This window comes from Nesoenas mayeri (genome assembly GCF_963082525.1).
Source record: "Nesoenas mayeri genome assembly, chromosome: 1".
NCBI lineage: Eukaryota > Metazoa > Chordata > Aves > Columbiformes > Columbidae > Nesoenas > Nesoenas mayeri.
Genome location: NC_137541.1, coordinates 21,956,090 through 21,982,645, shown reverse-complemented (window position 1 = coordinate 21,982,645; position 26,556 = coordinate 21,956,090). Strand labels below are relative to the sequence as shown.

At 40.7% G+C, this 26,556-nt stretch overlaps 2 protein-coding genes across 2 annotated transcripts in view; both read left to right on the top strand.

Annotated features, from left to right (window-relative positions):
- The window catches only part of MAPK11 (mitogen-activated protein kinase 11), a gene marked incomplete at both ends in the record, with an annotated part of 32,080 nt that extends 21,891 nt beyond the window's left edge, over positions 1 to 10,189 (top strand). Inside the window, 6 exons of the mRNA XM_080349839.1 lie at positions 66 to 180; positions 304 to 375; positions 1,963 to 2,042; positions 5,582 to 5,660; positions 7,079 to 7,252; positions 10,116 to 10,189. Coding sequence (XP_080205965.1) covers positions 66 to 180; positions 304 to 375; positions 1,963 to 2,042; positions 5,582 to 5,660; positions 7,079 to 7,252; positions 10,116 to 10,189 — 594 coding nt within the window. The remainder of the gene's footprint in view (positions 1 to 65; positions 181 to 303; positions 376 to 1,962; positions 2,043 to 5,581; positions 5,661 to 7,078; positions 7,253 to 10,115) is intronic.
- A 9,707-nt stretch (positions 10,190 to 19,896) lies between these two features.
- The window catches only part of MAPK12 (mitogen-activated protein kinase 12), a gene marked incomplete at both ends in the record, with an annotated part of 36,910 nt that continues 30,250 nt past the window's right edge, over positions 19,897 to 26,556 (top strand). Inside the window, 2 exons of the mRNA XM_080349826.1 lie at positions 19,897 to 20,012; positions 20,826 to 20,955. Coding sequence (XP_080205952.1) covers positions 19,897 to 20,012; positions 20,826 to 20,955 — 246 coding nt within the window. The remainder of the gene's footprint in view (positions 20,013 to 20,825; positions 20,956 to 26,556) is intronic.

Sequence of the window (26,556 nt, the reverse complement as noted above, 5' to 3'; positions counted from 1 at the left end):
AGGAAAATCAGTACCTGTAACAAAAGTGAAAAGGAATTTTTTATTAATTCTTTTTTACCCTGTAGATTTTAGACTTTGGCTTAGCTCGACAAACTGATGATGAAATGACTGGATATGTTGCAACAAGATGGTACAGAGCTCCAGAAATTATGTTAAACTGGATGCACTACAATCAAACAGGTAAACTGTGAAGACTTGCGTTTTGCTACAGCTGGATATAATGATAGTTTTAAACGGACTGGCAACTCTGTTTGAGGATCTCTTTGATTCATCGTACACGTTTCTGTCTCCGTTTTTTGGCAGTTGACATCTGGTCAGTTGGATGCATCATGGCAGAGCTATTGAAAGGGAAGGCTCTGTTTCCAGGAGATGATTGTATCCTTAACATAAAATGTATAAAATACTCTGTAAATCTTCCCTTTTTTTATATATATATATATATAATTATTTGAGTGTTTCTATGGAAATGTTTTTGAGGTAATAAACTTTAAAACAGTAAAGTATTTTTGCTAATCTTTCAGTTTAGTGTATATGACAGCTGAATATGAGACCCACTGGTAGGAATAAAAACAGTAACAGATGTTTCTAAACAAAGATAAGTTACATTTACTCTTTGTTGTGTATCAGTATTTAAATAATAACCTAGTTACAACAGAGCAGATTTCTTCCATGTGTGCATCTTACTGAAGTAACATATGTTAAAACTGAAGCTGAGTAAAGGCAGTATTTTTTGATCAGCTAATATAATTTTTAAAAACAGAACTGCTTTCAGGCTGAAAGTTCCTAAAATAGGAACAAATTACCTTTTAGATAATAAGTGAATTAATAGGCATATTGCGTCCTGTTATAAAAAATCCAGCAGTTTTAGAAATGCCACAGAAGCATTTTCTTCAGCGCTGTGCTGTGGTCCCTGCTGGAACGTCAGGGATTTGCATTGGTGTTTGCTGCCCTGGCAGGAGACAAAGAAGAGCCATAAAATAATAAAAGAAAACTGAAGAAAAACAGGCAACGAGGAATGAGGAAACAACTACATCAGAGCAGGAAAAGCTTTTAACATAAGAAACAGACACACATTCTTCTGTACCAAATGTTGACATTTCTCACTACTTTGAAACCCCTCAAAAAGCAAAGGTTTCTGCTAAAACTAAGGTGTTGCCAGGTGCAAAACAACATGACGCTAAAATTGCCTGCAAAAGAGAGCTGAGTGACCAGGTCTCCCCACTGGCCTTTCTATTGTGCTTAGCATTATTAGTCTCTATTGTAACCACAGGCATTGTCCAGATGTTTATCATCTGGATGCTGACTGCTTCAGACTGTTGGATTACATGATATGTGGTATTTGGAAAAATCAATACGTGTAGTTTTCAAGAAATAAGATGGTTTTTACCATTATATTGTCTACAATTCTGTGATTACATCGGTTTAAATAAAGCTGTAAAATAACCTTGTGTCTCTGGAGGAAAGGTAATGTACTTTACAGGGCATATATGACAATGAAAAATGAACATTTAAAAATTTTTAGTCTTGAGAGTGACATAAAACAGATTTTTAAAGCTGCCAAATGAGAATTTTCCACTTACCAGCCCTCAGGTTAGTAATCTAGCTTTATGTGCTATAGAAGGCAGTTCTTCCGAAATCCTTCAGATCACTGAAACGTAAATGTGCTATTAAAAGTAAGCTTCAGAGGAATATGTTAAATGGGGAACAGAGACAGGGAAGCTATATTTTGTATGCACCTTTCTCACATACAAGCACACCTGACAGAGATTCCTATAGTACAAACAGAGAATTTGATACTCCAGGACTAGGCTTCAGCAGGTATGAATTGATGTCCTTCCATGGACTACGATGGAATTGTCTTGCTGAATAGTTTTAAATATCTTAACGATCTGCATGAAAGCTCATTAATTGTTTAAACCCAGAAGGACCGTGTGCTGTTTTTATTTCCCTGAAATAATGCAGATATTGATCAACTAAAGAGAATAATGGAAGTTGTGGGCACACCCAGCCCTGAACTTCTAAAGAAGATATCATCAGAACACGTGAGTTCACAGCTTTATTTGGTTAACTGACTTTCTGTCTTTTTTCTAATTGGCATCATATGTCACTGGTTGTGTTACACAGATACTCTGATTTGAAAATGGGCAAACATATCAAAGTGATGTCTCTCTTCTTTTTTTTTTTTTGTCAGTAGACCGGCATGATTTAAAAATCTATTATTTTTAGAGGTATCCAAATGTCTTAACTGTCAGCTGGATTATTTTTTATACTTGTTATTGTGTACTCAGTTTTTGAAAGGAGTTTTGCACTTGGTCCGCATGATCTTTTATTTTACTGCTATACTGAAAATAAAAAAATTCCAAGTTACAGTCAGCTCAGAGCATTATATTTTTGTTATTGAATCTGATGTCTCTTTAACTTTTATGCTTTCTGTTGTTGTAAGGGATCTAAACAGATATATCAGAATCAAATAATGTGTGTTCTGCATAAATGCTCTTATTTGGATCCCTAACTTGAAATTCATATTTATTCATCTTTTTGAATTCTTGTGTGAGGTTCACTTTCATGATAATATCTGTAGTTAAAGGTGTGATTTTTGAACTCTGTGTGACTTCTTTAAGATAGTAATCTAGTACATTAACAATTCCCACTTTGTTGTTCTGCTAAAGCTACACTTAAAGGATTCACTTCAAGCAATAGCCATGGATATCCAGCTGAGGAATGAGATGTGGTGTTGATTGATAAAGGCAGGTGATGGCCACAATGTAAAAAATCAGATAAACAACAGCACACAGAAACCTCCTGAGCTGAAGCTTTTTTCTTAAACATTTTCTATATAGACCTCAGTCTAATACTAATGGCTAATTTTTCAGCTCATGTGTGTATATTGATGGAGTTTCTTTGCATTTAATACACCAGTGGGTTAAGTAAGCAGGAACAGTAGGAGAAGCAGAGCAATGCTGTACTTCTGGAAGGTCTCAGCATAAGGAAACCTCATCAGTGCAGGTCAACGCGTAGCCCCAGAGGTTGTGAGTACCAGCACCTGGGGATGGCCAAGGCTTGGATCCATCAGCAAATCTTGGACTGTGCTGTCCGAAACCTAAGCCCTTGTATAGCCTTGATGTCTTATTGAGATCCTACAGCTTTTGCAGTAACGAGTTTGCAGTAGTGTATACAAACGTCTGGCTTGCCCACAAGTAGTCAGTTTGCGAGCTTTTTGATTATGAGATTAAGCACCTTAAATGTTTACTGGAGATAGTATCTGCTTTTGTGTTTAATTTTGTAGTGTTTCAGAGCAAACCTCAGTGAGCTACTGAGATCCCTAAACTGTTTTACTGGGGCTAATTATACCTTTAGAGCATAGAGAGAACATAAAAAGCAAGTTAATGAATGGGAGTGTTGCGAGGTCACCTCTGGGCTGCTGCTGCCTGGTTGGAGGAGCTACTTGGAGATACTTGCTTCTTGCAAGGGAGTATCTGTTCTGTTCTGTCATTCTAGTTCTTCTTTACCTTATAGTTTGGCCTTATTGTTTAGATATTTCTTAATGCAATTTGCAGTCCTGGACAGTATTTCCCATCCTCTTAACAGCAAGATCAGAGGTTCTCTGAAATGCCAAGCCTATTCACAGTTATAAATGGAGGATTAAGGAACTGGAAACTAAAAGATCAACCTCATGGGATATTTCAACACAAGTTACTGAGCTGATTTGTTGGTCTCTTGGAGTAATATAGGTTTAAACTGTGATTGCATTTCATTATTTTCAGGATAATTTAAATGTTTAGATTCTATTGGTTGGGTTTCTGTGACAAATATATAAGCAGAGGGGATGAGTTGGCAGGTGTATTTTGATAGGTTTATGTTGTTTTCAAAGGACTTCTGGACAAGGGTGGAGATAATTCTGAGGGTATCTTGTTCAGTCATGTTTGGATTAGTGATGTTAATTGATGTCCATTCAGGAACAAATAATCCACAAATCCACAGATGTTTGTCGTAAGATAAATTTACATCTTGTTTCTACCCTAGTCCATATCTTCCATGCAAGAATGAGTGACAGCTCTCTTTGGCTCTGCTGTTCATACATATGTATAAACTAATGCCCTGGAAGACTTAACTCTGATGGGAGCTGCACACCAACTTGAGGAGCATAAAATAGGTGGAGCAAAGCCTGTGTATGACTAGTCTTTAAACACTGTTCTCTTCATGACTGGCTACAGCTGCTAAGAAAAATAATAATCCTCTTAGAAAGCTTTGCTGTCAACCCCCATAATGAAGAGGAAAAGTGCTAATATAGTTTTAACAGGTGGGGACGTAACACATGAGGATTTGCTTCTCTTAGTAAGACTCTGGAATGTGTCACTAATGCTAATCTAGAATTATGTTAGAATATGCTTACATCTCTTAAAAAGGCCAAAAAAAAAATAGATCAGCCTCATTAAATTAGAACAGTTTGAAAAGAGACTGCTTTGTAATGATTTAAAATAACTTTATATCAGTTCATTGTAGCTGCAGAAATCAAGATGATGTCAGAGAGAACTGTGTAGAGAACAGGGTCTGTTTCCCAAGCGTGGCTGTAGTATTGCACAGATGACCTGTCAGAGCATTTTATAATCACTTCACGATGCACCGAGGTGGTCAATCCTGCAGATAGTTCCAGTTCTCAGTCCCATATCTCACGTGAAGCCATGGAGCTGCCCAGTGTGAACAACTTTGTTTCCTGTGCAGTCTTCAGCAGGCCAAGGATGCTTAGCTGGCCTCCTGCAGATAGTCTCCTTCTAATAGGATTGCCAAGTGTGCGGGGAGATGTCCTTGTAACACAAGCGTGTTTTTAAAGGATTGAGGTTTGTTGAAAGACCAGCTGAGTTTTCTATGGATTTGGGGACAGCCATTTGCCTCTTATTTACCTGTTCCATTTCAGAACTCCCTGTTCTGTCCAACTCTAGCCCTCATGACCAGCATTCAACCCCATCTCTTGCTGATAAATGTTCACTTGTCTACTTCAGCGCAGAAATTTGTGACTTACCTCATGTCAGACTCCATGCTGACATTGTAGGTCCAGTACGAGGGCAGCCCTTTCCTACCTGAGTTTGGATCAGTCTTTCACAGCTGTGATGACAAGCCAAGCTATAAATTCTGTTAAATATTTGAATATCTGTGCCATGCGAGTATCAGGATTTATTCTTTGGTTAGTGAAGCTACTGTTCGGCAGAAGAGAGGAGGGAAGGACACAGATTGGATGATACCGCTTTGCTGAGGGTAACTGAAAGATTATTTAGGTTGCAGTTTCTGGCTGAATGTTACCTGTTCATGTTCCCTGGGGATATATTGCATTGAACCGGTAAGTGTAGCTGAAAACCATATGCTAACACATAAACCTTAGAGGAAAATATACCTCTTGCTTATTGTCCAATATACAGGAATGACTTTAAAACAAAGTCATACATTATGTTTTTATGTAAATAAGGTTTCCCATGTATAAAAAAAACATAACGAATATTACATCTGTTCTTTTAGAGTTGATATGGTTACTGCCGGGCAAAAATTAAACTCTGTGCATGTGATATGTATATTGATTTATTTCTAGGCAAGAAAATACATTGAATCTCTTCCACATATGCCTCAACAGGATTTGAAAGCAGTATTCCGTGGGGCAAACCCGCTAGGTAAGAAAGTCAGACGGATATAGTTTATAACTTTCACTAACACAGGAACTCAAGCCTTCCTTTGCTATATCATCCCACATAATAATGATCGGACCAGTGAGAAAAGCATTGCTTAAGCTTTCATCCTGAGACTGTTTTCTCTTCATGAAGCCTGTGTTTTTTGTTTCTGGTGGAGATTATGGGAACCTCCTAAAGGAAAATATTCTGTGGATAAAAAGCAAAAGCCAGCTATATATAGCAGGAATAAATAAATGTCATGGGGTCTAGACTAGAAACATCAGTTCTGGCTCAGGAAGGCCATGGGCTGTAAATTGCTCGTGAGCAGAAGAATGTACCAGGAAGTGAAGCTGTTAGAATGACCCTTTTGAGTATTATTTCCTAGAAATGTATTAGCCATTGTTGATACCGGATACTGGGCTAGACAGACCTTTAGTCTGATCCTGCACAATTGTTTTTATGTCTAACCAATTGGCTCTGCCTGTGCAAAAGAGATGTTTCTCGGAACTGTTTCTTATGACATGGCAAAGGAGACATTTGAGTCACTGGAGTCATCTTGCTACAGTGCCTGGTTGGTTCCCTTGAGTGCACATTAAAATACTGAAGATAGGGAAGTATTATGAGTTAAAATGTTTTGAATTCTTTCTGTGTTAAAAGACTATTTTATTTTTACAAATACAAGTAGCTGTGAACTATTTATAAAGAAAAAAAGGATTTACTTGCATGAGGTGCATGACAGCATACTACGTATTAATATCATAAAGGCAAATTAATCACAGTGCTTATATAAAAGCACTGAAAATTTCTATTTCATATTTTAAATAGTTATTATAAACTTTCCATTTAAAACCAATTTCAGTCTTACAGATCTTTCTTTTTTCTAATATTTTGCAACTGTTGACTTCAAACATATTTTCTTTATGCTGGGTCCTGTAAAGTTGCTTTGCAGTTTTCATCTGATTATTTCATTGGTGCAACTAATTTAAAATTGGGAATGTGAGATTACACTTTTAATTACTTCAAGACAGGATATTTAAATTTTAAGCACAGAGGTCTTTTCAGAATTAAGGCATTGGATGTCAGTAAAGGTGAATCTGATAACAAATAGACTGTAATGGCTCTAGCAGGGGGATTGGACCAGATGATCTTTTGAGGTCCCTTCCAATGCCTAACATTCTGTGTTTCTGTGACCTGTGTGCACACTGTAAGCAAACCAGAGGCTTCCTTCGGCTCCGAGAATTGTACTCACAGTATAAAATCTTCAAAACTTGTTTGGTAGATTGCCTAAATTTCATGGGTTTGCCAACAATGTTAACTGTGTTTATGGTGAGTGAGAACAGATTGTGTGTAAACAGTTGTGTTCTCTTTTACTTCTAGACAATCTCTTCTGACATTGAACCATGTTTCTCTTTTTCCCATAGCTGTAGATCTTCTTGAGAAGATGCTTATACTAGACAGCGATAAAAGAATTACTGCCTCAGAAGCACTTGCACATCCATATTTTGTACAGTATCATGACCCAGACGATGAACCTGAAGCCGAGCTGTATGACGAGTCAATAGAGAATAAGGAGCGAACCATAGATGAATGGAAAGGTAACAGAATTATGCGTGGTAGTTAATACACACAGCAGGACAAAACCTCACTTAAGTGACAGTTTTCCTCTGTTTCTAACCAGAGCAATTTGAATGCTTAAGCCTCAGGGAAACAAGATAAGTCCACCTGTATGCATGTGGGAGAGGAGGTGGGTGTGGAAAGGGTTGTGTTTCCTCTCTGGATTTTGCTCCCTTCCCCCGGTCTATCATCTCCTCACTACATTCTCTGTAGTGGGTTTACTCTTAACTAAAAGGTGATGTGAGTTAGCAGGTAACCACGCATTCTGTCTTAGTTTTAGTTTCCTAGGTCAGATTCTCAGCTAAAGTAGCTGTCCTAGGGTGAGTGACACTACTTGGGATTCTGATCTAGCTTTGTTCAGCACCGAAAATGGAAGTTTTCTAGACAAATGTGTATTTAGCTAATCATTTTTCATGTAGCCAAGTAATTGGGATTAGTAGATAAACCATGCTGTTGATCCTGTTTGAGATGAGAGCTGATGATTTTACTTTGGAGTGACACCCCAAAACCCATTCTTGAGAAATATTGCAACAACCTTTTTTTATTAGTTAATTCCATGCTTGCATCATGATCCTATTGCACTACAGTATCACAGGAGAAACATGGCTAAATGTGTAAGTTGCAAGTGTACTGAAAAGTACAGTTTAATTTCATCATTACCTGATGAGGACATGTTCTGCTAAAAATTCCTTAGTAGACATTTTAAATTGAGATTAATGTTCTAGAAAACTAATTGTTCCTGTTTATCAATAAAGTCCTTTCCTTGGCTTAAGATCAAATATGTATTCTAAAAATAAATGTTCTGTTTCTATTCGTATACTCTATAACTTTTACTCCAGAGAGGTTTGCTTAAAAAAATCAACATAGTAGGTTTATGATGAAAAATACTGACCTCTCATGTCTTACTCATGCCCTTCCACTTGTGCCATGTTTTATCCTGGGCATTACGGGGGAGACAAGCAGTCTGACTACAGCAAATACATCTTGAAGAAAAATAGGAGTGGGGTCATGGGTCTCTCTACAATAAAACAACCTCCTAGAGCCCTGGAAAGGGTTTTCTAGAAGCCTAGTATATCAGTACGAACAAGAAGGGTTGACTGGTATCACTTATTCCTTACACGTGCTCTCCTCTGCAAAACCTGGCAGCATGCAGCACCAACCGTGCTTCTTGTTTATTGAGAAGCATGTTCAATTTGCTGCTGTACTTACCAGTGGGCAATTTTTTTATGCTACTTTTTCAGTTGACTGAGTCCATAACAGGAAAGTTGAACAATTTCCGAGTCACGAAGCTGATTTCTGTTTGTGATGAAACTCTGTTGAAATTATTTCAGGAGCAATCTTAGCTTAACATTTTCTGAACTGAGATGAGGACATGGAGGTGAATTCTCTAGGAAGGACAGTATCACATTTTTCTACATGACTGTCTTTGCTGGACCTACAGGTCAAATTCCTTATTTATACAGGGGCAGGAGCGTGAGGAAAAAAGGCTTGAGACAAAAATCTCAAAACTGTCACAGGACATGCAACCGTTCCTCCTGGCCATATTTTTATTTTGGCAAGTGTACTTTTCAAGGATAGTATGTGTCACTTTTGAGCAAGATGACATGGTCACCGTTTGCATAAAATTTTTGTATTGTTGATGAAATATTGACCTGGTTTCTCAAGGTATCAATGGCATATTTCCCTTCTTTTTCTGTTCAAATTAAAAATCAGTGGTGCTTGATCCTAAGGGAGACAGACTGAGCAAAGTAAACTGAGATTTCAGACACCTTGTCTTACACATTATGCACTGAAGACTTTTGTTGGCCTCCATTGCGCACTAGATGCCCAAGCTCATAGATTTCTTTCTGGCGTGTTTAATCAGTTAGAAAATATTTCAAAATTCTAGAGGCCAAGAGTATGCTATTCAGAGTTGAATGCTATGTGTTGTCAGCCCAAAGATTTTTACATACTTTTTAGAGGAGTGCGAGGTCTGCTTGCCTGTGTAGCAGCTGTCTCAGACAGATCTATTTAATAGACAAACTAATAGGCACAAGTTTGATATGATTTAAACATCTGTGTTTGGAAAACAGATCTGGAAGTTAGCCATATATTTATGTGTAAACAGGATTTGGTCCTTTAAAATACAATATCTAACTTGAGAAAATACATAGGAGGTAGCCATGTACATCATAGTCTGTTACTGTGGAAGGCACAAAATGGGACATGACTGTCAGCAAGAAAAGATAAAGGGCTATTCCTAAAGTGGGGTAAAATAGCAAGGAATCCATGTTCCTAGTTAAGCCTTTCTTGATGAAAATAGAACTGTTACATGCTTCTAAAACAAAAGAACTTTTTTTTTAAGAGTACCTTAAGTTTACAATAAAATATATATATTAAAAAACTAGATCCCAAGGCACTCACACAGAATTGCAAGGAATTTATGTTGAAGGCAATTGACTGAGAGATGATAAAGAACAATCTGCAGTTACAAGCGTACATGTAAAACCTGATTGTGTGCTGTTGAAAATTCCATTTTCCATTACATTTTGTCTTTTATTATGTCATTTTGGCAGGACATCTGACAGCATAATTGATGTTTCCATTTCAGGACCTGTGTTTTAGTAATTAGCTGGAAGGGATGGACATATTGTACAATAACAGTATTTGTGAGTCTTAATTTATAATCTGAGGTTAACAGAAGGATTCCTGGTGAATTCAGTCTGTTTTTGGAGCACGATTCTAAAGAGGCTGGAAATATAAACTACAAGTCACATGCATCCATAGACCTGTTTTGTCTAGAATGCTTTTCTTTTGAACAGAATATCACTCAATTATTCTCCCTCTGTTACACTCTCTCTACAGAACTTACCTATGAAGAAGTGATCAGCTTTAAACCCCCCGACTTGAAAATGGATAGCCTGGAGATAGAACAGTGAACATGGGCAGCTCTGTCTTGCTTTGCTGCACTATGAAGACTGTTAAAATATAACCGTACAATTTAACCTGTGGTCAGATGTAGATTTTACTATCCAAAGATTCTGGAGATGTGGCAGAGCAGTTGCGTTATACAGGAGCCAGATGTTGTCTGTTTGTGGTGGGGGTTTATTTGCCTTGTAGTATGAATGTATTCCCAACTCACAAAGGGTGATGAACTGCTTCATTCTGACAAAATTATGCACTGAGTTCTGTTGCGCTGTGTGTTCTGCATGTTTCATTTTATCAGTTGTATTGCCAAAATAAAGATGACTTTTTAAATTAATTTTTAAATTGTACATTTAAAGCATGAATGTGTACGAACATGAACATAGAAGTCCATACAAGCGATCAGTTTTTTTCCTGGCATTTTATCTGTCCATTTTCATATTATTTATAGCTAGTGCCTTTATGAAGAGAGGGCGTGGTAGTGAGATAGACAGAATATGCATATGTAGTCATATCTGTGGTGGTCTTACAAATTTACTGGATGTCTCTCAATCGATCTTAACATCAGCTAAAAGTCAGTAAAAATAAATCTTTGTCTTCTGTTGCCATTTTAAGCGTCTGTTCTCGTTATTTTCCCTGTGTATATTTTTTTTAATCTGCACAGTGCCAGGTTGTGAGACCGTTTTAGTTCCCAGTGTTGCTCCTGACCACGCCATCAGCCAAGTGCTGGTGAATTTGCCCTGAAGGCACCGTGGCAGATCTCTGCAGCCTCCCACAAGCTTCAGCAAACACAGTGACTGATGACAGTGCAAGAGTGTTCAGTTCACAGCCTTGAATTCAATATTCCTTATTGTCTTATTTTCCTTCACATAATCCTTGGGAAAATAATCTGATAAACTGCCATTGGAAGACAAGACAAAACAAGAAGAGTTAAGTATTTGTTTGTGAATAAAGGCTTTCCAGCTCTGAAAAGTTGGAAAATTAAATAATACATTGCAGGATACAGTGGATATCCGAATGTCTCAAAGAATTTAATTTATCTTCTTTCACCACTAAAGGCATAATACTGAAACAGGAATATCCTTTGGCATGAGGCCCTTTGTGTACTGGCTGTGTCTGTCTATGTACTTGTGGTTCACAGTTGTTCATTGTTGTTCATTTTTGTGTCTCGTTCTCAGTCTGTCAGAGTCTCATTTTGGAGGTTGGCTTTTTATATTATTTAGGTTTTCTGCAACTTTTGTCATTAGGATTCAATTGTACAGCTATTACATGATGTAATGAATTCTACTGCATTTATTTACCTTCCTCTGTATCTTTTCTATGTAAAAAGAGAAGCTTTTTCTTAATAAACAGATTTAGAAAAATGAAGTCCAAGAACTTTGATTTTTCAGAGATACTTGACACAGTATTTCATGTCTCCTTTCAGAAACAGAAATAAGCATTCCATCTAGAAAACATGCTCCTGGTTTGTGGATTGAGTGGTGGGCTGGTGCTGATAATGTTGGCCAGTTATCTGATACTTGCATCCAGTAGAATTCATCATTTGTATTCAGCTTTCTACAAGGTATATTAATCTGAAAGTAAATGCCTGTATACGTTTCCTGCAAGTCCTCTGAATAATCGCCAGGCCATCATTACTCTGGCTTCCTATGAAGCAAGGTGAGGCCTGTAATGGTCATGCAACGACTGAATTTCATGCTGACTGAAATAGGTGAAAAAGTTGTAAATCCTTAAATGACTTGTCTGACTATTTAATGAAAATAATCCCTTACTCATGTCTGAAACATGTGGTTTTCGTTTGTTTGTTTACCAGTTAACAGAAAAGTAGCCTAGTGCTTTATTTTCTCTGAAATCTGATAATGAGCTTGGCCAGCCTGTTCTGCAGCTCTCTTCCAGCCAGAATGGCAGGGATGAAATAAAGACATTTCACAAGAACCCTCTGCATCCAACAACAATTAATTTAGTGTGGGATTTGTCCCATCATTTGTTTAATCTGGTTTCCTGGCTATGAGGGTGGCCATCGCCAAATGTTTCAAAGGATGTGTAAAACTCTGTGGTAGGCAAAGATCAGACTGTCTGCTCTTACTGTAACTTTGATACTTGAGGTAGAAAGACGAAGTTTTATATTACAAAATTTGTTCTTCTGGCAACTTTGAATCTTCTTTAACTGGACAGTTATATGCAAAGATGTATTTTTTTGTAGGAGATAAATTATGTAGGAAGGATCCAGTCATAGCCACATTTAAACTAATCGAAAGTGACAGTAATGGGTCTCAAGAGCTCAGCTATTTTTAATAAATCATAGAATTGTTTGAGTTGGAAGGGACCTTAAAGATCACCTAATCCAAACTCCTGCTGTGAGCAGGGATACCTTCCACTAGATCAAGTTACTCACAGCCCCATCCAGCCTGGCCTTGTGCACTGCCAGGGATGGGCATCCACAGCTTCTCTGGGCAGCCTGTTGCAGTGCCTCACCACCCACATGGGGAAGAATTTCTTCCTTCTATCCAGTCTAAATCTAGTGTCTCTCAGTTTAAAGCCATTACTCCTTGTCCTTTCACTACATGCCTTTGCAAAAAGTTCTTCCCCAGCTTTCTTGTAGGTCCATTTTAGGTACTGGAAGGCTGCTATAAGGTCTCCCTGAAGCCTTTTCTTCTCCAGGCTGAACAACCCCAACTGTCTCAGTCTCTCTTCATAGGAGAGGCTCTCCAGCCCTCTGATCATCTATGTAGCCTCCTCTGGACTCGCTCCAACAGGTCCATGTCCTTCTTATGTCAAAACTCATAAATCATCTCATTTTAATGTCAAAGAAAACAGTAGGGAGAGAGACATCCTTTTCCTAGATTTGCAAAATAAAGGTGATTTCCTAGAGCTCAAACGCCACTAATTAAAGAATTTTTCTAGAACAGGTAACTGACTCCCTTGTGGTAAGCCAACGTGGGACTGCAATGTGGTAAATTTATCAGTTTACAACAGCAGGACAGAGTAATTGGAAAGCCAGTACCCCACTGGGACAGAAAGGTGGAGGGCTTAGCACTAATCATGCTTATCATTTAAGCACAGATGGAAAAAACCATTTGTTAACCAACACAATCAGGCAAGGCGGTAAACATCTAGGAGTAAGAGCTTTGTAATGCTCGGTGTACCTCTAAGACAGATCACTTAAAACCACATTTTACAGAATAAATAAATATAAAAGTATGGATTTTATTTTATAAAAATCTATTTGCTAAAAATAGGCATTGTTTAGATGGCCCAAATTTTATTTGCAAAATTAGTAGTGGAGTCTGCTTATACTGTGGGCTTTTCATCTCCTGACATGACTACACAATTACAACCGTGCTTTTGTAGATCCTTTATGCATTGCACATATGTTTGATGAGAGCGCCATAGGTTTTAGTCCATGCTGAATGAGGGTGCTGTCATCCCTGACCGCCTGTGGACCACAGAAGGGATGCTCAGAGGAGCACAGCTGGGTGATGCTCACAGAGGAGGCAGCTCAGGCTTCCACTGGGAGAGGGCACAACTCTCCAAGGGCTTAATTACTGTCACTGTTAACAATTTACTTCCAATTTGAGTTTACCTATTTTCAGCTCTCAGTCATAAGAGCTTGTTATCCCTCCACCTGCTGAACTGAAATCACTTTTAGTATTTCTTGTCTCACTCTAATCAGTGTGAAGTGCAACCCCAAGTCTAGTAATTTTATCATAATTGGAAGCAAAAGGTCCTGAAAAAGGACATAAAAGTCTTTTACATACATCTCAATCTTTTGATGTACATAGGTATACACTACATTTCTTCTAAAATCCGCATCTTCATTTTTTAAGCTCTCTACCTCATAAGCACTGAAGCCCAGCATCAGGGAATTGATACCACAGAATCACAGCCGAAGCAGAAATAAGACTAAACAAATCTGTAATTTACAAGTGTGCTAATGGAAAGAAAAACTGAGGATGGTTTAGAGGAAAAGCTCAGTGTTAGAGGGCATCACTCACCGTAACACAGTAATTCCCTCCTCCCAGAACATACAAAGTGGCTACACAAGTACGAAACAGCAGGGTTACTAATAACTTTGGGAATTTATGTGAAGGGGGATGTGGGGAATAGGAAGTTAAGTAATCAACCCTGATAAATGAAAAAATATATCGCGCACCTGTAGGTCAAGAGCCATTAATTAGCATTGTTGCAGAATTCCCATTAATGCTCCTGGCGCGTTTTTGATGTGGTGGAAAAGACAAAAGCAAGAGGGAAGGGGGGTCAGTAGGTTGCAGGACCCGACACAGTGAGCTCACCCTGGGGACAAGAGGGTGACAACCCTTTCAAGGACAAAACGCTGGCAGCAAAAGCACCTTTGACAGAGTGGGGAGCAGTCAATACAAAAGCCACTTCCTTCCTTTCTTCCCATCACGTGTGCTCCTGGATCATAACGAGAAAACAGACCTCCTTGCTCCTGACTCGTGGGACCTGGTCAACAGTGAATCTGTTAAAAAAACACTGTATTTAGCTGCAGGCACAAATTACTGAAGTATCCTTTGCTGCATCTGTAAATTGCTGCCTTGTTCCAAGAATCTCTGACGGATGAGCAGTGGTAAAGGTTTAGCTCTTGCTAAAAGAGACCTGTACTGGAATTTGGGTGAATTCTGCCCTTTGGTAGCAGCACAAAGAAGTTCAGGCTTGGCAAGATCAGTCTCCTGAGGAGGGAGCTAATAGTAACACCTCTCCTTGCTTTAAAAGCAGCTTCTTGTTTTTCTCACACGTGAATTGTGCTGCTAGCATTTACAGATGTAGCACAGCTCTCTAAAGCTGGTCCTTAGAAAATCATCACACTGACACATGTGAGAGTACCAAGTGTCATTAATTTATGAGCCTAGGCAAAAAGCGTAAGGCTTTTTATGGAACTACTGCCAAGAGACTCAGAAAGCTGCATTAGTGCAGCTGCCGCTGACCTTCTTTCTGCTGCAAGATAAAATATTGAGCTGATATGCCTAAAAAGGTCTAAGTTTTCACTACAAGGAGGGAATATATAGGGAATTTCCTATACGAACACTGATCTTACAACCAATCTGACACTAAATCCATTAGACGGGAAATTTTTACATAATGAGTGAAACTGTCCAATTAGGGTTCAATCCTGCGTGCATACAAATGCTTCATTTTGCACTCACATAGTCCCCTGGTTTCAATTATTGTTCCAAATTAAGATGTGTACTGTAGTACTGAGGTTTTAGCTAGTCCTTTTAGGTTCCAATTTGATCACAAGTAATACTGAATGCAATAGAAATACTGAATCAAAGTGGCAGCCCTGAGACAAATATACATTCAATCTGCCATAACTGGCAGCCTCCACTGAGCCATACTTTGCTCTTTATAGAATAATATTCTGCAGATTAGCACTAAGGTAATATATTCCTATTCCATACTCATTTTATAATAAAGCCCAAAGGCTCAAAGCAAGAATAAACCCTCGCTAATGTTATATTCTGTTCAAAAGTGACACAGCGTTCTCCTGTCCTGTCCAACTGCCTCATTAGATTGAGATGGAAATGCAACAAATGAATGTGACGTTGAGAAGGATGGGAAAGCCAAGGTACGAGTGCCACTAAATTTTTGGTGACTTACACAGTTGATGTGCACAATTATGTAACGACAAATATGTAAAGCTATGCACAATATCTTCTAATGCTCTTTTTGTATGATTTTTTCACTGAAGTTGGGAAACACTTCAACACAAGTATTTGTTTCTTCTGTGTGCAACAGCATCTCAGATTGTGATAATCTGTGATAGTTTAAAAACTAAACTCCTACAGTTTATTGTAGGAATGAGTATGAAGAGGACCTTTAGGCAGGCTTGGAGGAGAAAGAGTTAGGAGAGTGTTAAAAGCAGTTGGTTTATATACCCCCCTCCAGCAAACAGGGATAATAACGGGGTAGTCAGTAGTTATTTAGTAAGTGCTCCCTCGACCTCTTGAACAAATTAAATGTCCAGTTTAAAAAATAGATATTAAAAAAAAAAAAGGCATTTAGGTGATGCATATTCATTCCTTTCTACTGCTGGCTGAGTACCCTCACAGCATGGCCAGGCTGCCAGGGGTGCCCCGTGTCACTGGAACTGCAGCACCCTGCTCAGGGGTCAGAGAGACAAAAACGGAAAAGTTGCAAAATAGCTGGCAGCAGCTCCACTAGGGAAGGGTGGGGACACAATAACATGGGAATATTTTCAGATGAAAACAGCGATTTTCTTTTTATTTAAGTGTTTTATTTATTTAATTTATTTGCTGTAATAAATAAAATGGACTTCCTTCATGGCAATGTATCTAAGTAGATAAGAACAGAGTAGATGGGGATAGAAAGCCAGTTAAAAAAAAATAACATCCTAGGAATCAGCATTTGACAGTTCAGCAAGACTTCATGTTTATTGACATTTAAGGTATGTTTTACAGAACTAAATTATTCATATGTGAATTAGTGTATCAAGAATAAAATGACCGTGTGAAACACCTCTTATAGACATACACAGAAAGGTGGGAAGATGCTTTTTTAAGGACTTTGCGTGATCTCCCACTTTCCCCAGCTGAATCCATGTTGCCAGTGCCTGGACTGGATCAAGGTCCCAGTGCCCTCCCTGCTCACACAGACACATCTCCTGCACTGGGGCCCTGCGGCCAGCCTGCAGGTCAGCTCCTGACAAACCACGCTGTGCCATTTATCACTGCTATTTAACAGCTTGTTGCGAGCAGCGTTGCCATCAAACTCTCTCAGCAGACTCCATACATGCCGAGTTTCTCAGGAGAACATGATCAGCTTTCTCGCAGAGCTCCTGCTCCAGCACCGAAGCCTCATGTCCAGGCTGGAGTGTAAATTGAGCTCTTGATCCCTGGAGAGATCAGACAGACTACTGTCCGCATCCCATCTATCTCATATGTTTTGCAGCTGATGGCAACCTTCCAACACATTGAAAGTTGGCTGCAGAAAAAGAGAAAAGAAGAAGGAGAAGGAGGAAAAAAAAAGCAAGGAAAGGGAAAGGGAAAAGGAAGAAAGGTAGAAAGGAAAAAAGAAGAAAAAAAGAAGAAAAAAAGAAGAAAAAAAGAAGAAAAAAAAAGAAGAGAAAAAAAGAAGAAAAAAAAAGAAGAAAAAAAAAGAAGAAAAAAAGAAGAAAAAAAGAAGAAAAAAAGAAGAAAAAAGAAGAAAAAAAGAAGAAAAAAAGAAGAAAAAAAGAAGAAAAAAAGAAGAAAAAAAGAAGAAAAAAAGAAGAAAAAAAGAAGAAAAAAAGAAGAAAAAAAGAAGAAAAAAGAAGAAAAAAGAAGAAAAAAGAAGAAAAAAGAAGAAAAAAGAAGAAAAAAGAAGAAAAAAGAAGAAAAAAGAAAAGGAAAAAGGAAAAACGAAAAAAGAGGGGAAAAAAGTATTGAAATTAATACTGGTAACAACCTTGCCAAGCTTCCCTTTATGGGATGGGCATTAGAAAATACAGATTTTTTGCATAATTAATCCATCTATTATTTTTTATTCATGATGTCTGAAGAAGGTCCTTCTTTGTTATATAAACTTTACAATTAACATATGCCAAAAGGAGAAACATCTGATAGCATTCCTTTTTTAATTTACACTGTCAAGCACACACTGCCTGGGATAAGATACAGCCGTAGTATCCTATTAGTCTCATTGCAACAGATTATCTTTGGGAAAACACATCATCTGTCCAACTGAGCTGGGCAGGATGCTGAGCCGTGTGCATTTTGCAATTCTGCTGTTAAGATCTATCAGCTGTGAATGGATCCAAGTTTCTTGTCTCACTTCCTTCATAGACACCTCTAATGGTTTTATTAGACAAAGCTGCCCTTGTTCCAACAGTGCTGATGTCCTAAGGTTTTCAGTAAGTTGATCAGTTCATCTGCTGTATGTGTGACCTGATGCAGAAAGGTGGTCTTGTATTTGACGGATGCTGCTACTTCATCCATCCACAGCAAACTATACCTAAATACTTACACAAAGGAAAAAACATGGAAAAACCAGTATTGGCCATCTTTGTCAATGAATTTTAAATATCTTACAAAAGTTGTTCTGTAATATTCTCAGCTTCTGCACAAGAGTGACATTCATCATCTTGCTGCTGGGTTAGTACTTTCATCTGCTGTATCAAAATCATCTACTTTATGCCTTGATAAAAAGCAAGCAGTAAGAAAGCATCATTTTTTCATAACTGGATAAAGGAAAAGTACATGAGGGATCAAAAGCAGAACTAATTCTTATCATATTAGAAACATAAATACTTGTCATTAAAAGCAATTTAACTAATGGACTGGCTCAAAACTGAGCAGAAGCTGCTCTATCCTTCACCTTGCCCAAAGCACATTTCACTCCAGCCATCATCTGAATGGCAAACATGGCATAAAAGTGATGTCAGAAACTAAAAAATATAGTAACAATAAATCTGCTGGGACAGTAGATTTTAAAACCAAATGTGTATCATTAATCTAACACTTGACACAAGCCTCACGCTACCTGCCAAATGTCAGAAGGTTCGTTTCCATTGTCACTCAGCCAGAGATTCAAACAGGTCACAGGACAGCAGAGAGCAGCGCTGGAACACACCGCTAGCGGGATGTTTTCTGCCTGTACCCAACGCGTACCTGACTGGAGTAGGGAGAGCGGGTAGGGCTGCGCTTCCACATTTGGGAGTCAGGCACGAAAAAGTCTGGGCCCATAGCAACTACAAAAAAGCATTGGGAACAACAAAACTTGGCCAGATTGTCCCTTTCGAGCAAAGCCACAAATTGAACTCTAGTGGCAGTAAGTCTGAATTATCTAACCTCAGCAACATTGCAACATTGCTCAGGGGTGAAGTCAGACAAAACAAAGGCTTTACCAGACCCCGAAGGGCAAAAACATTAATTATATTCACACAGATTACACATTAAAAAAAAGTAGACAAGGTCTTTGCCTCACACGGGCCCGTCCAGGCCTATTTACTACACTGAGGTCGCTATTATCCATACTCCAGCACGGCAATTGTTTCAAGCTGCTGCTTGAAACTGTTTCATATCTCACCAGACGCGCATATGGGACCACTTGCTCTGAGCACATGAATCACGCGTGAGGTTGTTTCTCTTTAACTATTGTTGAAACGTGGGGTCTGACCCTGCGACGAACCGGGAAGCCCTCAGCCGTTCACCTCCGTGCAAAGGTCGCTTGCGAGCTCGCTCCTGTGCTCCCAGCTCTCGCCAGTTACAGCCCCTCACACTCCTTAACGCTTTCCTGTAAAGGCCGGATGCATTTCATCAGATCTAAAACAGGACCGCAAAAGGAGCCCCGAGTGAAGTGCCACACCGCGGCGTGTACACGCACAAGAGGGCTGGGATGGATTTACTTTCAGCTCCGTAGCAAGGACTTGTGCAGGCAGCGAGAGCCTCGGCACCTGCTTCCCCGCCCACGCGTGCTCCGGGCGCTGGCAGGCGGGACTCCCCTTTCACCACGCAGCCCCGTGCCGCCCGGAGCGCAGCCCCAGGTGCCGGTGCCGGTCCCGCCCGGTGCCCGCCGCAGCCTCGCCGGGGGCGGCGCGGGGCGGGCGACCGGGCCCCCCGCGGGGGGTGCGCGGGGCGGGGGCGGGAGGCGCCGCTCGCCCAAGCCCGGCCCCTCGCCGCAGCCCGGCTCGGCGGCGCCGGCCGCTCCCGCTCCCCCCGGCCCGGGCTCTTTGTCGGCGGGCGCCGGCGGGGGCTGCAGCGCCATGGCCTCCCCCAAGAACGGCTTTTACCGGCAGGACATCACCAAGACCCTCTGGGAAGTGCGGGACCGCTACCGGGACCTGCAGCCGGTGGGGTCCGGCGCCTACGGAGCTGTCTGGTGAGCGGGGCGAGCAGGGGCAGCCCCGGGAGGGGCCGGCCGGGGCCGGCTGGACGCCGCGGTGACCTGTCCCCGGGCCGGGGGCATGCTCCCCAGCCCAGGGCTCTCTCGCGTTGTTCCCTGACAACTTTTCCCAGTTGTTGTGTCTGACCCAGCCTGGCCCCGCCCGGTGCTGCCGGGCCCCGCGGGGGCGAAGTGGGGCGGCCCCGCTGCCCACCTGGGCGACGCCGAGCCGGGTTGTGCCGTGGGGGAACCCCGGCCCTTGGTGGGGCAGCCGGCGGACGTGTCGCCTTTCGTCCCACGCGTGTTTGCGTCCCGGAGCAACAGAGCCCTGGGCGCAGCCCCAGCCCTGCCCGAGGAGCGCTGTCCGCGACCGCCAGACTCGGAGCCGGCCCGCGGGGTGCGGTTCTCCCGGAGCTGCAGCGTCCCCAAAACCCGTGGTGCTGGCCCTCGGGACTGGACACTTGATTTGGGTTTGTGCTGTTGGGGGATTTGAGGCTTTTTTTTTTCCCGCCCTCCCCAGCTGTTCCTCTTTAAAGCTTTCGAAAATTGGCTGCTTTTCATCACCGAGCCTGGCAGCCTTTTAAAGGAGTGAAACTAAACGCTGGGTGCTGCCAGTCAGGTGTTCTGGGGTTGTGGTCTCCTCCCTGGGCACAGGGAGGCCGTGCAGGCACTGGCAGGCAGGGGGTTGAGGGCTGGGCAGGGCAGGGCAGGGCAGGGCAGGATGCAGCCGCTCTCCAGCACCGGTGGGGTGGTGGGGTTTGCGGTCTCGCTTCAGTCCTCGCTCACCAAACTCTTCCTAATCCCTTACAGCTCAGCCGTCGATGGAAGAAGTGGTACTAAAGTGGCCATTAAGAAACTGTACCGCCCGTTTCAGTCTGAACTCTTTGCCAAACGAGCATACCGAGAGCTGCGCCTCCTGAAACACATGAAGCACGAAAACGTGAGTTGGGTGGTTAGCAGATATCCTCCAAAAGGCTGAAACCCTAAAAACAAAGAAAATATGCAGATTTGGATGAGGCAGATATGTATCTGAGTGGAATTCAGGAAACTTTTGGCCTGTCTTTTGTCCATCTGTCCTTCAGTTGGCACAAACTAGAATATCCCGTGGGAAACATCATTTCCATGTAGGAAAGGTTGGGTTGGGAAGGTTAGGACCACAGTGGAATTTGCATTCTGAGCTAGTGAGAGAGATCAAGGACCAGAAGTTACCATCTCCATCAGTGCGTTCCAGTGAGGTGCAGGAGAAGGGGGAGCATGGGTCTTTACCTGTGTGTCTCAGGTGCTGGCATCTCTTTTCCTCTGAACTTGCATGAGGATGGCTATGGTACACATGCATATCTTTGAGGAGGGGGTTTTCCTTTTTTTTTAATCTTCCATGAAGCATTTGAAAGTTTTGCATTTGTAGTAATATGAAACAGGAGAAGTTCATGAATGACTAAATAATTTGCTTTATGGGGAAGCAGAGAGCAGGATGCAGAGCTCTGCACAGATTCCGACATAATGTGGAAGAAGAACAGCTGTAGAAAGAAGTGCTGAAAGTGTCACTGAGATAAAGGTACTTAATCGCAATGGTGCTTAGTAGTTTAAGAAGAAAGTAAAGAACAAGAAAATTGTATTAGAACAGTTATTGTGGAATCAGAACATGGACTCCAGGTGAGAAGGGCCTCAGAGTAGGCTTGGAGGATCACAGTAGTGGCTTTAAATGCTGTTCACCATGAATGCATGTGAAAAAAAAATGAGTTTGGAGGGAGGTGTTAAATTGATGCATAAGAATCTGCTTTAAGATGTTAATAATGTGGGAGATTAAGAGTATAGTCCCATCAGATGGCCTTCAAAGAAAGCTAAGAGATCAAAAGTGAGGATAAGAGAAACTGGTTATAACAATAGCCTATCCATGCCATTTAATGTTATGGTACCGACACTGTGTGTACCAACAATATATGCTTTCATTTTGAAGAATAATCTGTGGGATATCCTGGCTGTTCAGAAAAAAACAGACCTTTTTGTAGGCTTAAGAACCTATGTGCCTGTTAATATTTTAGTCTGAATCTTTTAATACCTTTGATAATTTTACTTGATTCCTTTGAAGTAACAGCTTCATAACCACTGCTGTATATGTTAAAGAGTTAAAGTTTGTAGGGAACTTCTGTGTCATGCATGGACTTTCATACTCTCAGCTTTTTCTTTACTGAACATTTGGGAGCAGAGCAGCTTGTGCAGTTGCCAAGCTCCTAACTGTGTCCAGAATTTTGAGATTATTTTTCTTCCATTTCCCAGAATGATCGGTTGGGTAGCATTTTCCACTCCTGGCGGTTTTTATGCAGTGTATGCCCTTCAGGATAATACTCTGGAACCCCTCCATGGGCTTGTTTGATGATTAAAGAGTCTAGAAGAAAATGCTCCCTGGGGAACATGAGCACAATCTGTAAATGTTACAAATCAACATATATGAAGGAAGGGAATAATTTACAGTCTTAGGAAACAGTTCGGGCCACAGAAAGAAGAATCTAGCCTATGTACTAAAGAAAAGATTTGCCATGAATTATGGCATCTACTCATTAGAGAACAAAGACTGAATAAATGATCCTGTAGGGATATATGGGCACTGGTGAGTCAGAAGGTGACTTTCTCCACCCCTCTGTGACCAGGATCACATAGCAGAACAGCCCATCAAGGAATTTCCATCCACCACCCCAGTCTCACACCCTTCTGTCAGTCGTTTCACCCATAGTTAATTACGAATAGCAACAACACCTTTTAGGATTTCTAATGCCTGCGCTGATCTCAGGATACTCCTTTAGCCATTCCACCCATCCAGAATTAAACCAGAATTGCAATATTGCTCCTTGTCAGGATTTCCAGCCCTTCCCCCTGCCCCGTTGACCATTCTGTCAAAGAGCCTCTTTTTGCATGTTTCTGCCAAATGATGGATTTGCAGGCAGAGAGTAAGATCCTTTCTTATCCACATCAGCAGCCCCCAGTGTGCTGTGCACACCTTTAATGACATGTGACAGGACAGATGTGCATCCTCTGTCATTACCATTGTGGCTTCTGTGGATCTGGCTGTGGAGTTCTGAATGGGTCCCACTCACGTGGGTGCACATCTCCTTATAACAGGAATTAGTAGAAATAGAACACTGATTGAAGGAGCTTTCCTGATTTTTCTATTAACTAGTATGTTGTAGTACACTTCTATAAAATAGCAGTTATCTGTTTTTCTGGCTGTGCTGTAGATACAACTGGTATTAAAAATTAATAAAATTGAATTGTTTCAAAGACCACAATAAAATAGCCATGCCACTGTTATCTCTCTCTTGGGTGTTGGTTATCTGAATATGTAGAGGAAGTGGTGTGTGATAGCTGATCTAACGATACATCCACGATGGATTGAATTAAAATCTCCACCTTGCTTTTTTCCTACTTCAGGATATAAATTCTTTCAAGGTTCTGTTAATTTGGTAGTTAAAATTACATCCAGTTGGCCCCTTTGATCTGTTTTGCTTTTAAAATAACTTCTGTAAGCTGATGCATTTGCTGTTGGATTACATTAAAAGTGTGATATTTTGTTTGTTTCAGCATAATTACCTCTCGATGGACCATCTCTGGCTTTCATAGCTTTTAGGGAAGTGTTTTATTAAGCATATAGCAATACATTATCATAGTTTATTTAACCTTATGCTGTGTTCAGAATGATGGAAGAAATTGTAGTGGTTTGACACATTGTGTTAAAAATAGCATCTCTGATCTTCCATTAAGGTAGCAGAAGATACCATTAAGCCTATGCCACAGTAATACAATTCATCAGCATGACATGCTTCAGTGAAGAAAAGAGGAAATCTTCTACGTAATACCCTGCATGACCTCCATTATAGACCCTTTGAGGAATATGTTCATCTCTTTAATGTGGAAGGGTTGTAGGATGATCTGGAGTCCTGTAAAGACAAATACAGTAGTCATCCTGCTGAATTTTACTGGAACTGTATTTTAGCTTGCAAGGAAGATCTTACAGCAGCCTTTGAGCACCGAAAGGGGATCTGCAAGATGGCTGGAGGGGGACTTTTTGCAAGGGCATGTAGTGATAGGACAAGGAGTAATGGCTTTATACTGAAAGAAGATAGATTTAGATTAGATATAAGGAAGAAATTTTTCACCATCAGGGTAGTGAGGCACTGGAACAGGCTGCCCAGGGAAGGTGTGGGTGCCCCATCCCTGGAAGTGCTTAAGGTCAGGTTGGATGGGGCTTTGAGCAACCTGGTCTAGTGGAAGGTGTCCCTGCTCATGGCAGGGGGCTTGAACTAAATGATTTTTAAGGTCCCTTCCAACCCAAACAATTCTGTGATTCTGTGGTTCTGTGAAGCTAACTCATGGCTTAATTTGCTTGTCTATTTAGGCATTTTCAGGAGGAGGCCATTCTGGTTGCTTTCATTATATGTACTGGATCTCTGTGCTCCCTGATGGCTCTCAAGCACAACATTACTTAAGTGTAGTGAGGAGTATTTTTATATGAACTGTGCAAACTTGGTAGCAGGCAACTTCTCATCAACCCCTGGCAAACAATACAGAAGAAAAATGATGTTGAGGACCATGAGGCAGAGGCTGCATGTGAAGAGAGTGAGACCTGGCTGTTGGAAGATAAATCACTGTCTTCTGTCTTTAATTACGCTGATATATATATGTATGTGTATATATATATATTTTTTTTTTTTTTTTCTGTAGGGCTTTTAATTTGAGAGGGCCTGGGATGTTTCACAAACATGATAAGCTACTGAATTACTGCTGCTGCCTAACAAGCAGTCTAACCCAGATCAATTCCTCAGACATTTCCAAAAAGAGAAGTTAGATTCCAGCAGTATAAGCTGCTGGATCACTGTGTAGCTGCATAAACAGATATTCTGGCACAAGAGAGGGAATGGTGTGAAAATGAGGAATAAAAACAGCTAAAGCAGAATGAAGAAAGCACTGGGTTTTTGTTGTGATTTTTTTTCCGCTTCCTTTATTCATCCTAGCTTGAAGTATTCATCCCACTACAGCCTTAGCAGCTCTTGATTTTTTTTCTTCAGCATCTGCTACATCTTGTATAGAAGAACAGACTGTTTGCCTTTAGAAAGATTTTTTTCACTAGTGCTGCTTTTGTTCCCCATTTCTTTCTGTTTTGAGTTCAGTTAAAGTGAGGATCCTTAAAACTATCTGTTAGGGCTCCAACTTAAAACCAAAACAAGTAAAAATATGGCCAATGTGCTAACTTTGTCCCTGACTTTGGCTTTCAAACATTTGCATACCTCTGCATCCATGTATTCTTCTGAAGTTAGCAGAGATATCTGTGCATGCAAAGCTAAACCCAGATAAGTAAGCAGAGATGAAGAGCCTTTAGTTTTATTTGGCAAATAACTTGGATTTTATGATGTATTTAGACTGGAAGTGATGCCGTGATACCCACACTTGTTAGAACAATTGCATAGTGCCTTTACTGGTCCAGTCCTGGTGCCCATCTCGCCTCCCAGTTTGAAGTTGGCAGCAGGAGTGCAGAACAGCTGGTGAGGGGAGATGGCACTGGGGAGAGGGAGAGAGAAGCAGCTGCTCATGGTGATGTCTTGTGTCACAACAGAGTGTGGAATATATGAAAGTGCGGTATACAAGTATGTGTGTGTATGTATGGATATACCTATGTATACATATAAGCACATATAGTAATTCTTACACAGTTCTACCAACTTAAATTCTGAATGTGTTTCTGGCATAAACTTTTTGACAAATGCCCATTGAATAGTTTTTGGGTCAGTTAATGTTCTGCAGATGGTTTCTTTTCATGGAAACCCTGTGTATAAGAGGCAACTGCAGTATTTGTTTAAAGGTGCTCTATATTGTACTCTGATTCATTGCTCTGAGTGGAAATTATTCTCTGGTGTATTCCCACATCTGAAGAACGGTGTATGTTTTGTATTATGAGAACCATGTAGCTTTTTTTCCACCTTCTGGAAGGAACTCGGGTATCCAACAGACACCAAACTGTCTTTCTCTCTACAGGTATGTTTTTGAGAATGGTTGAGGCCCTCTCTTCTAGGTTGGCTAATATTTAACTCTGTTGACTTCTTCATTTTGAAAAAATGTTGGGCTTTTTATTTACATCTACGCAGTATCAATCAAGCGAGGGGTTTGTTTCAGGGAAAATGGTGGGGCACTCTATGTTCTTGCCTGAAAAAGTCTTAAACCTGTCACCTTTTGCAGCTCATCTAGCCTGACATGAGCATTTGAAGAGCAGCAGCCTCTGCAGTGTACAATATCAGACCAAGAAGGGAGCTGTAGATGAGTGATGCCTTTACAGATGGAAGCACACTCACTGCATTAGCTTTCCCACAGCAAGTCCTGCAGGACCGCACCAGCTAAAAATTGACACCCTTTGGGTACATAAGTGCCAGTAAAGTGCAGTTTGGGAATCCTGGCTGGTGGTGGCAAGTCTCCTTATGGGTCCTTATGAAAGCAAAAATACGGTTATAACTGTTTATTGCTGTCAGAAGGTTGTAGAGGAGAAACACTCCTGGGT